General features: G+C 40.2%; 1 protein-coding gene across 10 annotated transcripts in view; it reads left to right on the plus strand.

Annotated features, from left to right (window-relative positions):
- Nucleotides 1-19,246, plus strand: part of fam120b (family with sequence similarity 120 member B) — a 160,139-nt gene that overhangs the window by 106,873 nt on the left and 34,020 nt on the right. For 4 of the 10 annotated variants that reach the window (XR_011355551.1, XR_011355550.1, XM_069930812.1 and 1 more), the window contains exon 11: nt 12,376-12,459. Coding sequence is in view for 8 of the 10 variants with exons in the window: in XM_069930808.1 (XP_069786909.1) it covers nt 12,376-12,452 (77 nt within the window). In the remaining 2 variants the exon portion in view is untranslated. Of the gene's footprint in view, nt 1-12,375; nt 12,506-16,288; nt 18,738-19,246 lie in introns of those variants that run through there. The other 6 variants (XM_069930811.1, XM_069930807.1, XM_069930814.1 and 3 more) reach the window with 3 other exon arrangements.

Genomic DNA, 19,246 nt, shown 5'->3' on the forward strand with positions numbered 1-19,246 from the left:
CCTTGGTCCCAGCGGAGCTTGAAAAACTCATGCAGTTTGGCATGCAGAGTTTTGCCGCCAGCCTTCCAGACCTCTGGGGGGATTCCATCCATACCTGCTGCTTTGCCACTTTTCAGTTGTTCAATTGCCTTATATGTTTCTTCCCGGGTGAGGACCTCATCCAGCTCTAGCCTTACGGGCTGTTGAGGGAGCTGGAGCAGGGCGGATTCTTGGACTGAGCGGTTGGCACTGAAAAGAGATTGGAAGTGTTCTGACCATCGGTTGAGGATGGAGATCTTGTCGCTGAGGAGGACTTTGCCATCTGAGCTGCGCAGTGGGCTTTGGACTTGGGGTGAGTGGCCGTACACAGCTTTTAGAGCCTCGTAAAAACCTCTGAAGTCGCCAATGTCCGCGCTGAGCTGGGTTCATTTGGCGAGGCTAGTCCACCACTCATTTTGGATCTCCTGGAGTTTGCGCTGAAGATGGCTGCATTCGCGACGGAAGGCTTGTTTCTTCTCTGGCCAGGACGACTTTGTAAGGTGAGCCTGGTGGACAGCTCACTTCTTTGCCAGCAGCTCCTGGATTTCCTGGCTGTTTTCGTCGAACCAGTCCTTGTTTTTCCTGGAGGAGAAGCCCAGTGCCTCTTCAGTGGATTGCAGTATGGTAGTCTTCAGCTGATCCCAGAGGGTTTCAGGGGACGAGTCCGTGAGGCGGATTGCATCCTCGAGCTTTGCTTTGAGGTTTGCCTGGAAGTTTCCTCTCACTTCGTCTGACTGCAGGTTTCCAACATTGAACCTCTTTCTGGGGGTTTTACTGTTCCTGGACTTTGGCTTGAAGTATGTGAGTGAAAAGTAAAAGGTTGGGAACCACTGGCTTAGAGAGACTAAACTTTTGATGTGGTTTTCCTAGGCCTGAAACATTAACTTTTCTCTTTCCACAGTTGCTAACTAAGTGTTTCCAGCATTATCTGTTTAGATACCAAATTTAAGGATAATTGCTTTCAGGATTTTTTCCTCCCATCAGTACACAAACTCCCAGAAACTTTGAATTTCTATGCTGTTCCCAATCGAACCAGCCACATCTGTTCCATCAAACCACAAAGTAATTTTGACCAACTCACTTCACGTGAAGGAATTTCTCATCTTTCCTTAGCTACTCATTATGACAGCAAGTTCCAAATCCCTTATTATAACCATATAACAATTACAGCACAGAAACAGGCCATCATGGCCCTTCTTTTTAAAAAAAAACTTTATTTAATATTTTTCAATAAGAATAAACAGACTTTTACAGAACAAGCAATCTAATAATAATAAAACAATAAAACAAACCGTTCCCCTCCCCCCTCCCACAACAGAACCCTCAAGGGAAGCATTAAAAATAAACAAAAACATTCAGTAATTTACAATATTACTGCATTCCACAAAAAAAATCATAATTATTATGTAAATTGTGTTATTTTCTCCATATAAATACACGACTTCAACTCATTATGCCATTGAGTTAAATTTAACTCCATCTTTCCAAGACATGGCAATACATTACGAGCAATTGTCAACGTTAGACAAATAAACGCTGTCTGAAATTTATCCAACCCCAAGTCCACTAACAGAATAAAATAAACTAACAAAAAAATTTTTGGATCTAAAGGAAATTGAATTTTAAACAAATTTTGAAGAAACTTCCTAATTTTAAACCAGAAAGGATTAACTTTATCACAAAACCAAACCGAATGTAGAAATGTTCCAACACATAATCCACACCTAAAACACAGATCTGAATTACTAAATCCATATTTTTTTCAATTTTTCAGGGGTTAAATATAACTGATGCAAAAAATTATAATGAATCATACTATATCTTACATTAATTAATTTAGTCAACCCATCATCACACATTTTCCCAATCCACCTGACTAATCTCACAACTTAAATCACGCTCCCATTTAATCCTAGATGTATCTAAAAAAAATTTTAACCATAGTATCTTGTAATAATGCATACTTCTCTGATATAAAACTCTTATCTGAAAAATATGAAACCATAAATTCAAATTTAGTTAACTTAGAAATTTTCATTTCTCTTCCAAAATTATCTTTCACTAATGCCCTAATTTGGTAATAAACAAACAGAGAATTCTCTAAAATCCCAAATTTCTCTTTAAGCTGATTAAATGAGAAAAATTTACCTTCAAAACAATCCTGCAATCTTTTTATTCCTTTAATCCACCAATCTTCTAAAACTATTATTCAATGAAAAATGAATCAATTAATTTTGATATATTGGGGTTTGAATTGATAAACTAACTTTTGATCCTATTAATAAATTCCTTTTAATCCAAATTTCTAATAAATGTTTCAAAATTGGTACATTATATTTCTGTAATAAAACAGTATTCCATTTAAATACAAACTGATGAGAACAAGATTCCAATATCACTGCCAATTCCACCCTAGCCCAACTAGGAGGATTAGAAACATCTAACAAACGATTAATAAATCTTAATTGAGCTGCTCCATAATAATTTTAAAAATTAGGTAGTTGCAAACCTCCAAAAGCATCTGCCAAGTCATTTTATACATCACTACTCTTGCTAATTTTCCTTTCCATAAAAATTCTTGAACTACTGTGGCGGCTCACCACACGGCAGGCACGTGGCGGGGCAGCCAGCCAAAATGGCTCCATCGGGGGTTTCTCTTCCTTCCAGCTCAGGGCTCAGAAACCCGCGCTTGGGGACCACGTGACACCCGGATGACATCTGCGCCCTCCAGCACAGTTCTCACCCAGGTCCGGGCTGGGAGTACAAGTGCAGCCCAGCAGCCTGCAGTCTGCTCACTGAACTCAACCCGTCTGGTCACGTGTGTTATTGCAGGAGCAGTGTAGCCGCCGCTACAATTGGTGACCCCCGACTTGTTCAAACATCATTGAACCCATCATGAGCGAGCCAGGGATCAGTGCTATAGCCGTGAAACTGCCTGAATTCTGGGTTCAGGAGCCAGAGACCTGGTTCGGCCACGTGGAGGCCCAGTTTCACCTCTGTCAGATTTCATACGACACGACCAAATTCTACCAGGCCACCGCCATATGCATGCTGCACTTTGTTCAGCACCCACCCGCCGAGGACAAGTACGATACCATCAAGCAAGTGCTTACTGAGTCCCTTGGACTATCCAGACACCAGCATGCTGCTCAGGAGCTGCACCTTGACCCCCTGGGGGACAGGTCCCCGATGGAACTGATGGACGAGATGCTCATGGGTGAGCACACCAACTGCCCACTTTTCAAGGGCATCTTCCTCGAACATATGCCCAGGGACATCCGCCCGCTGCTGGTTCAGGAGAGCTTCACGGACCCGAGGAAGGTCACTCAAAAGGCCCAAGAGCTATGGCTCGCACGATTCTCGGAAGGCTCAGTGGTCCAGCGGATCACGAGGCACGGGCACGACCACACCAAGCCTGCCCCCAGCGCTGCAGTAGAGCACCAGGCCCCTGCAGGGGCCCCCAAGAGCATAACCAAGGCCACATCATCCACTTCAGGCCTCAGCTTCTACCACCAGCACTGGGGAGCCAAGGCTCGGTAGTGTCGCCAGCCCTGCTCATTCAAGGAAAATTACCAGAATGGCCGCTGTTAATGGCTGCAGCGGCTGGCCAAGGACACGGCCTTCTCTACCTGCGGGATTCAGTCAGCGGCCGGCGGTTCCTCGTAACCTGCTAATCCCGAAAGCGTCCGGCGGCTGGTGTCCCTGCGGAGACTATCGACGGCTCAACGAGGCAACCGTACTTGACTGTTTCCCCATCCTCCACATCCAGGACTTTACAGCCAACTTGCACGGCGCAAGGGTCTTCTCCAAGGTTGACCTGGTGCATGGATATCACCAGATCCCGGTGCACCCTGAGGACATACCCAAGATGTCCATCATCACCCATTTTGACCTGTTTGAATTCTTGCGCATGCCGTTCGGGCTCAAGAACGCCGCTCAGACCTTCCAGTGCTTCATGGACTCTGTGGGCAGAGACTTGGATTTTGTCTTTATTTATTTGGACGACATCCTTGTCGCCAGCAAGGACTAGGTGCAACACAAGGCTCACCTACGTGCCCTTTTCTCCTGGCTGGCCGACTTCGACCTTACCATCAACCCGGCCAAGTGCCAGTTCAGGAAAGAGATCATGCAGTTCCTGGGCCATACCATCACTGCCGAAGGAGCCACACCCACCACTGCGAAGGTTGCCACCATCAGGGAGTTCCCACGCCTGAACAGCCTCAAGGGGCTGCAGGAGTTTGCGGGTATGGTCAACTTTTACAACCGCTTCATCCCGGGAACTGCGCACATCATGCAGCCGCTGTTCGTCCTCATCGCAGCCAAGTACAAGACGCTCGTTTGGAACCAAGAAGACTGTACCGCATTCGAGGCCACCAAGAACACCCACGAAGGCCGCCATGCTTGCCTACCCGCACACTGACCTGCATATGGCACTCTGTCTATGCCTCTGCCACAGCTGTTGGTGCCATCCTGGAGCAGTAGGTGAATGGGCATTGGAAGCTGCTGGCATTCTTCATCCACCTGCTCCACCCTCCGGAACGCAAGTATAGTGCCTTCGATCGCGAGTTACTAGGCATGGACCTGGCGGTGGGGCATTTCCACTATATTTTGGAGCGGAGGACTTTTACTATCATCACTGACCACAAACTCCTCACCCAGGGGCTCACGATGGCAAAGGATCCCTGGTTTAACCATAAATTTGGCCGCTTTATTCTTTTTGCTAGTTTTTTGTCCAGTTTCATCCAACATTGGATCCAAATTAAAGTTAAAATCCCCTCCTATCAATATATTTCCTTGTGTATCTACAATCTTCAAAAACATATCTTGCTTAATCTTTTGATCCTCCTCATTAGGTGCATATATATTGATCAAATTCCAAAATTCTGAATATATCTGACATTTTATCATTACGTACCTCCCTGCTGGATCTATTATTTCCTCCTCTATTTTGATGGGTACATTTTTATTAATTAATATTGCTATACCTCTAGCTTTTGAATTATATGATGCTGCCATGACGTGCCCTACCCAGTCTCTCTTTAATTTGTTATGTTCCACTTCAGTTAGATGCGTTTCCTGCACAAATGCTATATCTATTTTTTCTTTTTTCAGTCAATTTAATAGCCTCTTCCTTTTAATTTGGTTATGTATTCCATTAATGTTTATAGTCTTATAGTTCAACATGGCCATCTCATATCCTGTTTGCACCACATTTCCGCTTCCTTACTACCCGAGGGAGGTGTGAAACAGAGAGGAGAGAGACAGAAATCCGTTCCAAAGGGACAAGCTGGCAAACTTTGGAAGGCTGCCTGGTCAAAGGAGAAGACTGGCAGTGTGAAAGGTGACCTGAAAGAAAGAGGATCATCTGGAGAACCCTGAAGGGAGCAAGTTTCGTCAGCAAGACTGATTGAGAAGGAATCAGTTGTGGATGTCCTGGAAAAGGAATCTCTCCCTGAAAACCAACAAGAACCCTCCTGAGTGGTAACCATTTGCCTGTTAAGCACCAAAGACTGGTGAACTTTGTTAATGCTAACTTCTGTGCACAGTACAAGAATTGCCTGCAACCAGTGAGATTGTACTGTGAATCAAAGAACTTTTCTAATCTTAAATATACATTACACACACCTGCGTTTAGTATTAGAGTGGGGGGGATTAAGTAGTTAGGTAGGTTAAGTAACAAGTTAAAATTTAATTCTGTTTTCTTGTTCAAATATATTTAAAAACAACTTTTGTTTAAGTAACCCTGTGTTGTGGTGCATTATCTATTGCTGCTGGTTTTGGGGGTCCTCGAGACTCCATACACTGGTGTCAAACCAAACTCTGCAGACTCTTGAGGAAGTAGAGGCACTGATATGCTTTCTTCACGATGCCATTTGTATGTTGGGTCCATTAAAGATCCTCAGAGATAGTGACTCCCAAGAACTTAAATTTGCTTATCTTCTTCACCTCTGATCCCCCAATGATCAAAGGATCTCCGGTTTTCTCTTCCTGAAGATAACAGCTCCTTGGTTTTGGTCTTAATGTTTTATAGAACATTAGAGCCACAGGATAGGCTCTTTGGCCCACAGTGTTGTTCAGACCCTTGTTCTTTATATCTTACATATACACCCCTCTTTTTTACATCTGTATACCTATCATAAATTTGGGAAAATAAACTTTCAAGGACCGTAAGCAGTTGTTTAGAAAAGCTGTGTTTTCAACTTACTATCCAGTCAAGTGTCTTATTTAGCTGTTCTTTGCATCTTTCACACAGTTGTGATTATAGACAGAACTTGGGGTCTGTGACGTGTTTGAAGTTCTCCTCTGTTTGCCAAACAATAATTTCTCTTTCCAAGGTACTTTTCCTGATTTGCTCATGTGAGGATACTTTTATCATTACCCAGGGCATGACTGTAACTGTGGATGTTCTCAATGGTGGGGAAGATTTTGCCCATGATGTTCTGGGCTGTGACCACTACCTTTGGCAGGGCTTTTCGCTCAGGGATATTGGTGTCCCCATACCAGATCGTGACGCACCCAGTCAGCTCATTTTCCACCACACATCTTATGAAGTGTCTCGCTGTTAGTAGAATTGATTTGAATTTGTATTAAGATGTCCAAGATTGAGGGCATGAGGAGTGCTTTCATACTGAGCACATTTTCCTCTTGCTAAAAAAATGTCTCAAGGATTTAATTGGTTTCCTCTAATTTGGGCTTCCTGATCAACCCTAAAATAATATTAATATTTCCAATTCTGGGGAGTTTAAAATCACATCCCACAAATGAATGTAGACACATTTCCAATTCCAATAAAATGCAAGGTGCAAAATTAACAGTCAGAGTTGGTGTTGAAGCTACGCTAGACGCAGAAAAAGCCTTTGACAGGGTAGAGTGGAACTATTTGTTCAAAGTGCTACATGAATGTCAAATCCAAGAAAAATATATTAATTGGATCAGGGCAATATATAACAGGCCGTTAGCAAAAGTAGTGGTAAATGGATATGTATCAAATCATTTTAAATTGAGCAGATCAACTAGGCAGGGATGCCCATTGATCCCACATTGTTCGCCTTGGCAATAGAACCATTGGCGGAGCTGATATGAAAGGAAAATAAAATAAAAGGAATAAAAATAAAGGAGAAAGAATACAAAATCAGCCTATTTGCGGACGACATCATAGTATATTTAACAGAAGCAGAGAGATCAATAAAAGAGCTATACATGAAACTGAAGGAATATGGAGAAATATCTGGTACAAGGTTAACACAAATAAAAGTGAAGTGATGCCAATGAGTAATGTGGATTATACAGAAATCAAAAAGGAATCTCCATTTAAATGGCAATCACAAGCGATACGTTACCTTGGTATTCGGATAGACAATAACCTAAATCATTTGTACAAATTAATAAGGAAAATACTGGAAGACTTGTAAAATTGGAAAGAGTTGCCGTTAATGTTGATAGGGAGGGTGAACTGCATTAAAATGAACATATTTCCATATGTACAATACTTATTTCAAACGTTACCAATTCCCTTGACAGAGAAATTCTTTGCAGGACTAAGGAGAATAATAAGGAAGTTCTTATGGAAGGGGAAAAAATCAAGAGTAGCGCTGGATAAACTAACAGAGAGATACAAGCAAGGAAGGTTACAAAACTTTAAAAACTATTACAGAGCACACAGCTAAAATATTTATCAGACGGGAGAAAAACCGGGTTGGACTAGGATAGAACTAGATAAATTAGAAGAAAAGGCACCTGAGCATATACTTTATAAACGGGATGAAAAGCTGGTGCAAATCAATAATTCACCAAGTATGCATCACATACTTAAATATGGAAGAGAATACATGTGGAACAAAAAAAGATAAATTATCAAATACCAAAAATGCTATTGACACAAAACCTACTAATCCCTTTTACAATAGATAACTTACCTTTTAGAGAATGGGTGAGAAAAGGAATCAAGAGAATAGAAAATTGCTTTTTGGAAAATAATTTATTAACATTTGAACAACTGAAAGACAAATACAGAATAACACACGGTACAATGTTTGCATAATACCAGTTGAAAGCTTATTTAAAGCACAAATTGGGAAACAGTTTGAGACTACCAGATGGAAGCAGCTATGAATATCTAATTACAGACACAATGATAATAAAAAAATTTATAACAAACATGTACATTAAACTGCAATGCAAAGAAGTGGACGAAACAAGGTATAAACCTAAGCAAAGCTGGGAAAAAGATTTATACATAAAGATAAAAAATGAAACACGGGAAGAACTATGTACAGAAACTATGAGGAATACAATAAATACAAGATTGCGCATGAGACAATATAACTGGTTACACAGGCTATATATCACCCATCAGAAATTAAAAGAATGGGACCCAACAATATCGGATAGATACTTTCGCTGTAAACAAGAAATTGGAACAATGATACATGCAATTTGGGCATGCACAGAAGTGAATACTTTTTGGGAAGAGCTAAGTCAGATATTAAGAAAAATCACAAAAAATCCAGAAATTTTTATTTTAAATAATATAAAAGGTAAAGAACTAAATCTCAAATTGGATAGAGCCCAAAAAAAATTTATTATGATAGCCCTAGCAGTAGCAAAAAAATGTATAATGTCAACCTGGAAAATGGAAGAGAGCCTGAAAATACAACAATGGTACATGGAAATGAATAAGTGTATTCCATTGGAAAAAAATTACCTATAACCTAAAAGACAAATATACATTGTTTGAACAAATTTGGGAACAAAATGCCAACTTTGGACCTCCACCTCCTAAAATGACAAGAAGATAAACATGATTAGACTTCAATATATAAATGTGGACAACATGACTTTTCTTTGTTTTTTTTGGAAAAATTTATTTAAAATTTTACAAAATACAAGTATGTAAAATACAAAATAAAATCTAAAACTACCCCATACTAGCCCCCCTCCCAACTATCCCACCCCTTACAACCCTCCCCCTTGGAGCTTATTCAAAAACACATACATAAAATCATAACAAGCTGTTGTGTGGTATGTCATCTATTTGCATCTTTAAACACAAATAAAATTTTTACTTAACATCTAAGTCCATGCATTCCAGATATAAAGACCATATTTTAACAAAAAAAATATAGTTATTTCGCAAACTATAAGTTATCCTCTCTAAATACAAACATGATTGAATTTCTTTATGCCATCTTTGTATACTCAATTCAACATCATTCTTCCAAGTTACAGCAATACATTTTCTAGCCACCGCCATTCCTAATTGTATAAATGCAATTTGAGGTTTTTCCAGTTGCAAATTAGCCATGATATTCTTCATATAACTTAATAAACACACCCATGGATCCACATATAAATCTATTTGGAATAAGTCCCGCAAAAATTTAATTACTTTTTCCCAAAAGGACTTAACCTTTGTACATTCCCACACCGAATGTACAAAAGTACCTGACTGGTTCCCACATCGAAAACACAAATCTGACTCACTAAAACCATATCTTTTCAATTTTTCAGGAGTTAAATATAACTGATGCAAAAAGTTATAATTAACTAAACTATAACGTACATTAATTACATTGAAGACTGAACAGGTTTCCAGAACAATTAATGCAGTTCGGAGAAATTCAGGAATTACATAAATCACAGGAGATTAATGATGAATTTCATACTTTTTAATCATGATTTATATACATCTGAAGGGACTACTGATGAGAAGCAGATTGATTCTTTTTTGTCAAATTTGGATTTACCTTTATTGGAGGAAGAGGATATTAAGATGTTAGATAGTTCATTTACTGATTTGGAACTTAAGGAGGTGTTACAATCTATGTCAAGTGGAAAATAACCTGGAGAAGATGATTTTACGATGGAATTTTATAAAGAATTTCATGATTTGTTATTTCTGGTGTATACGGAAGTACTTAAACAAGCCAGTGATACAGGTTTATTTTCAGAGTCATTTTCAAGAGCATTGAAAAACCTCACAAAGATAAGCGTATACAGAGCCGTTGTCATACCCACACTCCTGTTCGGCTCCGAATCATGGGTCCTCTACCGGCACCACCTACGGCTCCTAGAACGCTTCCACCAGCGTTGTCTCCGCTCCATCCTCAACATCCATTGGAGCGCTCACACCCCTAACGTCGAGGTACTCGAGATGGCAGAGGTCGACAGCATCGAGTCCACGCTGCTGAAGATCCAGCTGCGCTGAATGGGTCACGTCTCCAGAATGGAGGACCATCGCCTTCCCAAGATCGTATTATATGGCGAGCTCTCCACTGGCCACCGTGACAGAGGTGCACCAAAGAAAAGGTACAAGGACTGCCTAAAGAAATCTCTTGGTGCCTGCCACATTGACCACCGCCAGTGGGCTGATAACGCCTCAAACCGTGCATCTTGGCGCCTCACAGTTTGGCGGGCAGCAGCCTCCTTTGAAGAAGACCGCAGAGCCCACCTCACTGACAAAAGGCAAAGGAGGAAAAACCCAACACCCAACCCCAACCAACCAATTTTCCCTTGCAACCGCTGCAATCGTGTCTGCCTGTCCCGCATCGGACTGGTCAGCCACAAACGAGCCTGCAGCTGACGTGGACTTTTTACCCCCTCCATAAATCTTCGTCCGCGAAGCCAAGCCAAAGATAACAGTTGTACCAAAGAAAGATAGAGACCCATTAAAAGTTGCATCGGATAGACCTATATCTTTATTGAATGTAGACTATAAAATTGCAGGTAAAGTTTTGGCGAACCGATTGGCTAATTTTTTGCCAAAATTAGTACATGTGGATCAAGCAGAATTTATTAAGAATAAGTATTCAGCGGATAATATTACTATAATTAATGCTTTTTTTGTTTTTTCTGTGTGGAATTTGTTTTCTTGCATTTTGTATGTTTAATATTTATTGGTTTTTGAGGGGGGTGGGAAGGGAAGGGAGGGGGAGAAAAAAGAAAAAAAATGTCACTGTGTATATGTTAATGAAGAATATGATTCAGTTCGATAAATAAAAAGTTACAAAAAGAGTTGGTGTTGAAGCACAAGTACTGCCCATGAATAACAGAGTTGAGTCAAAAAAGATAAATTACCCACATTCTGCTAAAATAACATCTACCTACCATGTGAGGAAAATGTTTCTATTATGTGTAGTAATTAGTGAATTTCTCAGGTTCTTCAAATACTTGGAATTTTTTTAAAAATGCATTCCCTACATTAAAGGTCAGGCTGCATCTATGGTGAGAGAACCTTGCATCAGAATTGACGCAAGTTCTGCTGAACAGTTCATTGACCTGAAACATTGTGTAAAATCGTTGGAAGAATCACATATATCGAAGAACTTTCTTGATGTACATTGAAGGTCGGGATTCCCCTTGTCCTCACCTGCCACACCACCAGCCTTCACATCCAACATAACATCCTCTGCCATTTCTGCAACTTACTACATGATCCCACCACCATATTATCTTCCCAGATCATCCCCTCTCTGCTTTCTGCAGGGACCGCTCCCTCTGTGATTCCTTTATCCACTCCTCCCTTCCCACCAGACGGCCCCTTGGCTTCCTACCCCTGTGACCGCAGGAGGCGCTCCACTTTTGCCCACGCTTCCTTCCACACCATTATTCGGAGTCCAAAACAGTCCTTCCAAGTGAAGCAACACTTCACTTGTGACTCTGCAGGGGTCATCTACAGCATCTGGTGCTCCCGTTGTGGTCTCCTCCACATGGGAGAGCCTGGACGCAGATTGGGAGATCACTTGGTTAAGCACCTCGGCTCTGTCTGCTGCAGGAGTGGGGATTTTCCAGTGGCCACTCATTTCAGTTCCCCACCCCATTCACTTGCTGACAGGTCTCTCCATGGTCTCATGCTCTGCCAGACTGAGACCACCCACAAATTGGAGGATCAACACCTCATATTCCGTCCAGGTACTCTACAGCAGGATGGCATTAACATTAACTTCTTCGGTTTCCATTGGCCACCCCCTTCCTTCCATGTCTCCTTTCCTCTAACTCTCTCTCTCCCCCCACCCACCCCTCTTTTCCCACTGTGCTGAATTCACAGCCAAAAGCCTTCCTCCCCTATTAATTCCCACATTTCCTCTCATCTGGTCTCTTCTTCATAATCTGATTCTCACTTTTTGTCTGTTGGTCTCTACTCCTCCCCCTGCCATTTCAGGTACTGCCTGCTTTTACTCATACCTTGAAGAAGAGCTCAGGCCCGAAATGTTGGTTCTATATCTTTACCTCTTGTGGACCCTGCGAGACCTGCTGAGTTGCTCCAGCATTTCTGCGTTTTTACTGCAGTTTCACCATCTGGCGACTTTTGTGTCTCACCTTATTTTTGACCATTAATTTATTTTCATTTTATTTTAGGTCTTTTGGTTTCCAAGGTTACCAGCCGAGATGGAGTTAGACAGATTGTGGAAGAAGACAGCACTAGAAGTGAATGAAAATGTGGTATTGATTTCCATTTGTTCAATCAATAAACTACCTGAAACTTGTATTTAAGTATTGACAGCATTTTAAATACTCATTTTTGTATTAGTCTAGTAGAACAATAATGATTTAACCATATAGCCAAAAGCAATTAGTGTACGGAAACAGACAATCTCGGCCCTTCTCGTCTGTACCGATGTAAGTGATCTCCTCTAGTCCCACCTACCTGCATTTTGCCCATAACCCTCCAATCGCCTTTCATCCATATACCAATCCATCTTTTTCTTAAATGACAAAATTGACTTGGCTGCAACCACTTCTTCCGTTAGATCATTCCACTCAGCCACCACTCTCTGAATGAAGAAGTTCCCTCTCATGTAACTTCTGAACTTTTGCCTCTTAACTCATGACCTCTTATTTGAATCTCACCTACCCTCAAGGGAAAGAGCCTATTCATATTTACTCTCATAATTTTAAATATCTTTATCAACCCCCCCCCCCAACCTTCTACGCTCCAATGAATAAAGACCCAGTCTACTCAATCTTTCTTTGTAATCTATATTCTGAAATCCAAGCAACATTTTAGTAAATTTCCTCTGCACCCTCTCTATTGATATCCTTTCTATAATTTGGTGACCAGAATAGTACATAGTATTCTAAATTTGACCTCACCAATGCCTTGAATAATCTCAACATCACTTCCCAACTCCTATATTCTATGCTTTGATTTATAAAGGCCAGCATACAAAAGCTTTCTTCACCACTCTATCTACATGAGATTCCACCTTCAAAGATGAACGGTTATGCCTCGATCATTCTGTTTTTCTGCATTCTTCAATACCCTCCCTTCAACTGCATATTTCCAAAATGAAGCACCTCACAGTTATCAGTATTAAACTCCATCTGCCATCTTTCAGCTCACTCCTCTAAGCCGTCCAAATCCTTCTGAAGTCCCAGAAAACCATCTTCACTATCCACAACTCCTATCTTTATATCATCGTCATATTTACTAATCCAGTTTACCACTTCATCATCCAAATCATTAATGTAAATAACATTCATAAATAGGAATGCACAACCCTTGTCACCGGCCTCCATCCTGATAGACAGTTATCCGCCATGACTCTCTGGCATCTACCTTCTAGCCACTGTTAAACCCATTTGACTAACTCAAAATTAATACCTAGCACCTGAACCTTCCTTACCAAGCTTCCATGCAGAACCTTATTGAAGGCTTTACTGAAATCCACTTAGACAGCATCTACTGCTCTACCCTCATCAACATTCCTAATCACCTCCTCAAAATATTCAATAAGATTTGTCAAACATGACCTTCCACGCACAAACCCATGTTGAGTGTTCCTGATCAGTCCCTACCCCTATAGATACTTATACATATTATCTCTAAGAATACTTTCCATTAGTTTACTGACCACTGACGTCAAACTTACAGGCCTATCATTCCTAGGCTTGCTCCTCTAACCCTTTTTAAACAAAGGAACCACATGTGCGATACACCAATCCTCCGGCACTCTGCCCCTCTCTAATGACTTTTGAAAGATCACTGTTAGAGCCTCCACTATTTCTTCCCTGTGTTCCCTCAAGGTCCTGTGGAAAATCCCATTTGAACATGGAGACTTATCCACCTTTATATGCTTCAGAAGCTCCAATGCCGTCTCATTCCTGATCCCTACATTTTCCATAATTACCCTTTTTGCTTCCCTTATCCTACACAATTCAACATCCTTGTCCCTAGTGAATACCAAAGAAAAGAAATTGTTCAATATCTCCTCCATCTCATTCGGCTCCGCACACAGTTGTCCACTCTGATTCTCCTTTTTGCTGTTTACATATTTGTAAAAATCCTTTGGATTTATTTTCACCCCGTTCACTATAGCTACCTCGTACCTTCTTTTCGCTGTCCTAATTTCTTTCATAAGAATCTTTTCACAATTCATGTATTTTCCAAGAATCTCATATACACCTTGTTTTTTATATTTAATGTAGGCCTCCTTTTTTATTCGAACCAAATTTCTAATATGCCCTTGAAAACCACGGCTCTCTCTAACTTTTGGCTCTGCCTTTTATCCTAACAGGAACATAAAGATTCTGCACCTTTAAAATCTCACCTTTAAATTATCTCCAATTCTCCTCTACCTCCTTCCCATAAAACGAATCAACCCAAACCACTTCTCTCAAATCTCTTCTCATTTCTTCAAATCTGGATTTCCCCCACTTAAAAACCTCATTATTTGGACCAGGCCTATCCCTTTCTCTAATTATATTGAAACTAATGACACCATGATCACTGGATTCCAAGTGCTCCCCCACACACACCTCAGTCACCTGCCCAACAGTAGATCCAACACTGCCCCTTCTCTAGTCGGCACCTCAGTGTATTGCTGCAAAGAACTATCCTGGACACATTTTACAAATTCTAATCCATCCAGCCCCTTCAAGAGTGTGTTTCCCAATCTATATTAGTAAAATTAAAATCTCCCACTAACACAACCCTGTGCTTATTTTAAATCTCTGCAATTTCCTTACAAATTTGCTAGGTGATCTATAATATACCCCTATAATTGTAACTTCTCCTTTTCCATTTTTTAATTCCACCCATACCAGCTCCCTGGACGAGCCCTCCAATCAATCTCGCATCAGCACCGCTGTAATATTTTCCCTGACAAGCAGTGCTACACCACCCCCTCTTACCCCTCCAATTCTATCACACCTAAAGCAGCAGAATCCAGGAATATTTAGCTGCAAGTCACAACCCTCCTGCAACCACATCTCACTAATCGCCACCATGTCATACTGGTAAATGTCTCTCCACACCTTCAGCTCATCCACCTTTCTTACAATACTAGCATTGAAGTAAATGCATTTCAGAGATTTCACACATCTTTCCCTCTGTTTATCCCTATCTTTACAGTCAACTCTGTTATTTCTTTCCATCATCGCCCCTCCATTACTGTGCTGATGTTCTCAATCACCTCTCTATCCTCCCCCAAACCTTGTCTACAAACCTTCACTGTTTTCAGACTAACCCTCTCCTTGCTATTCTCTTTTATTTGGATCCCTTCCTCCAACCATTTTAGTTTAAAGCCTCCTTAGTAGCCCTAGCAAATGCCTCCTCCTGGATCCTGGTCCCCCTGGGATTCAGATGCAACTCATCCATTTTGTACAAGTCCCACCTTCTCCAAAAAAGGTCCCAGTGATCCAAAAACTCTAATCCCTGCCCCAGCCACACATTCATCCTCCACCTTATACTGTTCCTGCCCTCACTGACCCGTGGCACAGGAAGTAATCCAGAGATTACCTTTGCCGTCCTTTTTAGCTCCCTACTTAACTCCCTATACTTTTTTTTTAGGACCACTACACTCTTCCTCCCTATGTCATTGATACCAACATGTACCACAACCTCTGGCTCATTACCTTCCCATCTTAGGATTTCTTGGACATGAAATGCTACATCCTAGACCCTGGCACCAGTGAGGCAAGCCACCATCTTTGCATGTCCTCAGAATCCCCTATCTCTCCTCCTAACTATTGAATCCTTTATAATTACTGCCCTGGTCTTCCTTTCCCTACCCTTCTGGGCTACAGAGGCTGACCTTGTTCCAGAGGAACAGCCACAGATGCCTTCCCCAGCTTGACCCCCCCCCCCCCCCCCAACAGTACTCAAGGAGGAATACCTATTGTTGAGGGCTAGAGACACAGATGTCCTCTTTTGTACCTGTCTCTTCCCTTTCCCTCTCCTAACTGTAACCCACGGATCCTCCTCCCGTGACCCTGGTGTGACCACCTGGCTGTAACTCCTATTTATGACTTTCTCTCTCTTCCTGACCAGAGCGAGGTCATTGAGCTGCAGTTCCACTTCTCTAACACGGTCCATGAGACGCTGCAGCTCAGCACACCTGGTACAGACATGGACGTCCAGAAGGCTAGAAGACTCCAGAACCTTCTCCAGTAATACTAGCTTCGTTTAGACCAATATCTCTACTTAACTCAAATTATAAGATAATAGCAAAACTATTAGCAAACAGATTGCCAACTGTGTACCAAAAATAGTAAAACTAGATCAAACTGGATTTATTAAGAAAAGACGAACAACGGACAATATCTGTAAGTTCATTAACTTAATCTATGCAGTACATGGAAATAAGACGCCAATAGTGCCTGTTGCTTTAGACGCAGAGAAAGCCTTTGACAGGGTAGAATGGAATTATTTATTCAAAGTATTACAGAGGTTCAACCTACCAGAAAAATATATTAATTGGATTAAAGCATTATATAAGGGACCAATGGCGAAGGTGACAGTAAATGGATATATATCGAACCAATTTAAATTAAGCAGGTCAACTAGGCAGGGATGTTCACTATCTCCCTCACTGTTCGCTTTAGCAATAGAACCATTGGCAGAACTGATAAGAACAGAAAATAAAATTAAAGGGATAAAAATAAAAGAGAAGGAATATAAAATCAGTTTATTTGCAGATGACATCATAGTATACTGAACAGAACCAGAATTATAAAAGAATTACATAAGAAATTGAAGGAATATGGAAAAATATCGGGGTACAAGATCAATGCAAATAAAAGTAAAGCGATGCCAATGAATAATGCGGATTACACAGAGTTTAAAAAAGAATCACCATTTAAATGGCAAACACAAGCAATCTGATACCTAGGCATTAGATTAGATAATAATCTAGGCCACCTATACAAATTATATTATCAGCTATTAATGAAGAAATTACAAGATGACTTAGAACATTGGAAAGATTTACCACTAACACTGATAGGAAGGGTAAATTGCATTAAAATGAATGCCTTCCCAAGGATACAATACCTATTTCAATCGTTACCAATTCCCTTAACAGAGAAATTCTTCAATGAACTAAAGAGAATAATAAGGAAATTCTTATGGAAAGAGGGGAAACTGAAGATAGCGCTAGATAAATTAACAGAATGGTACAAACAAGGTGATTTGCAGCTACCAAACTTTAAAAATTATTATAGAGCAGCACAATTAAGGTATCTGTCAGATTTTTATCAAACAAGGGAAAAACCAGATTGGACCAAGATAGAACTAGATAAAATAGGGGAGAAGGTACCAGAACAAATACTTTATAAGTGGGATGAAAAACTGGTGCAACATCTACTCAATATATGGAAGAAGATTCACTTAGAAAGGAAAAAAACAAATTACCAAATACCAAAAATATTATTAACGCAAAATCAGCTAATCCCTTTCACAATAGATAACCTTTCCTTTAGAGAATGGGAGAGAAAAGGAATTAAAAGAATAGAAAATTGTTTTTTGGGAAAAAATTTATTAACATTTGAACAAATTAAGTACAAATATGGAATAATTCATGGTACAATGTTTGCATACCATCAACTGAAAGCCTACTTAAAGGATAAATTGGGAAACAGACTGAGATTTCCTGAAGGAAGCAGCTTTGAATATGTAATTACAGACACAATGATATTTAAAAGATTTATAACAAACATGTACATCAAACTGCAAGAGAAAGAAAATGATGAAATAAGCTATAAACCCAAACAAAAGTGGGAAAAAGATCTAAGCATAAAGATAAAAAATGAAATATGGGAAATGTTATGCTCCAGAAGTATGAGAAATATAATATATACGAGGTTACGCATAATACAATATAATTGGTTACACAGGCTATATATCACACCCCAAAAGTTAAATAAATGGAATCCAACAGTATCAGAAAGATGTTTTTGCTTTAAGAAGGAAACGGGAACAACAGTACATGCAATCTGGACATGTGAGGAAAGTGGAAAAGTTTTGGGAAGATCTAAATCAGGTATTAAATAAAATCACAAAAAGCAACATACCAAAAAATCCAGAGATCTTTCTTCTAAGTAATATAAGGAGTAAAGAATTAGGCCTCAAACTGCATGAAGCGTAAAAAAGATTTATTATGATAACCTTAGCTGTAGCAAAAAAATGAATAATGTCAACTTGGAAATCAGAAGAGAGCCTGAGAATACATCAATGGTACATAGAAATGAATAAATGTATTCCATTGGAAAAAATAACATATAATTTAAAAAATAATATCACATTATTTGAACAAATTTGGGAACTGTACGTGGAACACAACAGAGAGCGCCTACCTCGGACCTCCACCCCTCTAAAATGATAGAATGAGAAGAAGACGAAATGAACTGACCCAGTGTGTAAAAGTAGATGACACAATTTTCTTATTTATTTTCATTGTGTGATGACATTGTTTAATGGGTTTATTGTATTGTATATGTTGAACATTTAATGGGTTTGGAGGGGGGTGGGAAGGAGGGAGGGAAGGAAGGGGGGTAAAAAGGGGAGAAAATGACACTGCGTATATTCAAGAGGGAAATGTTTGTGTGTATTTTGATTAATGTGTTTCATAGTGTGAAAAATAAAAAAAAAATTAAAAAAGACTCCAGGACCTTCCACATCTGACACTGAGAACAGCAAACAGCTCTCACACTCATTTCCTCTCACCTACTCACTTCAAAAATAGAAAAAAAAAATTAAGAATAAGAGAATAAAGAGACAAATATACAGGCCTACCTTAATCCAGACAAGCTCAACCTCAGCCTCTGCTTACCAAAGCCTCAATCCCCCACTCTTTCGCTGTGCCACTCCCTTGCTGGCCGCTTCTTTACCTTTTTATTTTGAAAATTTTATTTATATATTTTATAGGATATATACAAAACAATTTACATTAAAAAACTATACCTCTACTACCCTCCTCCCCCCACCCTCGTCCCATCCCACCCTCTACAT

The sequence above is a fragment of the Narcine bancroftii genome, chromosome 4 (assembly GCF_036971445.1).
Source record: "Narcine bancroftii isolate sNarBan1 chromosome 4, sNarBan1.hap1, whole genome shotgun sequence".
NCBI classification, from domain to species: Eukaryota; Metazoa; Chordata; class Chondrichthyes; order Torpediniformes; family Narcinidae; genus Narcine; species Narcine bancroftii.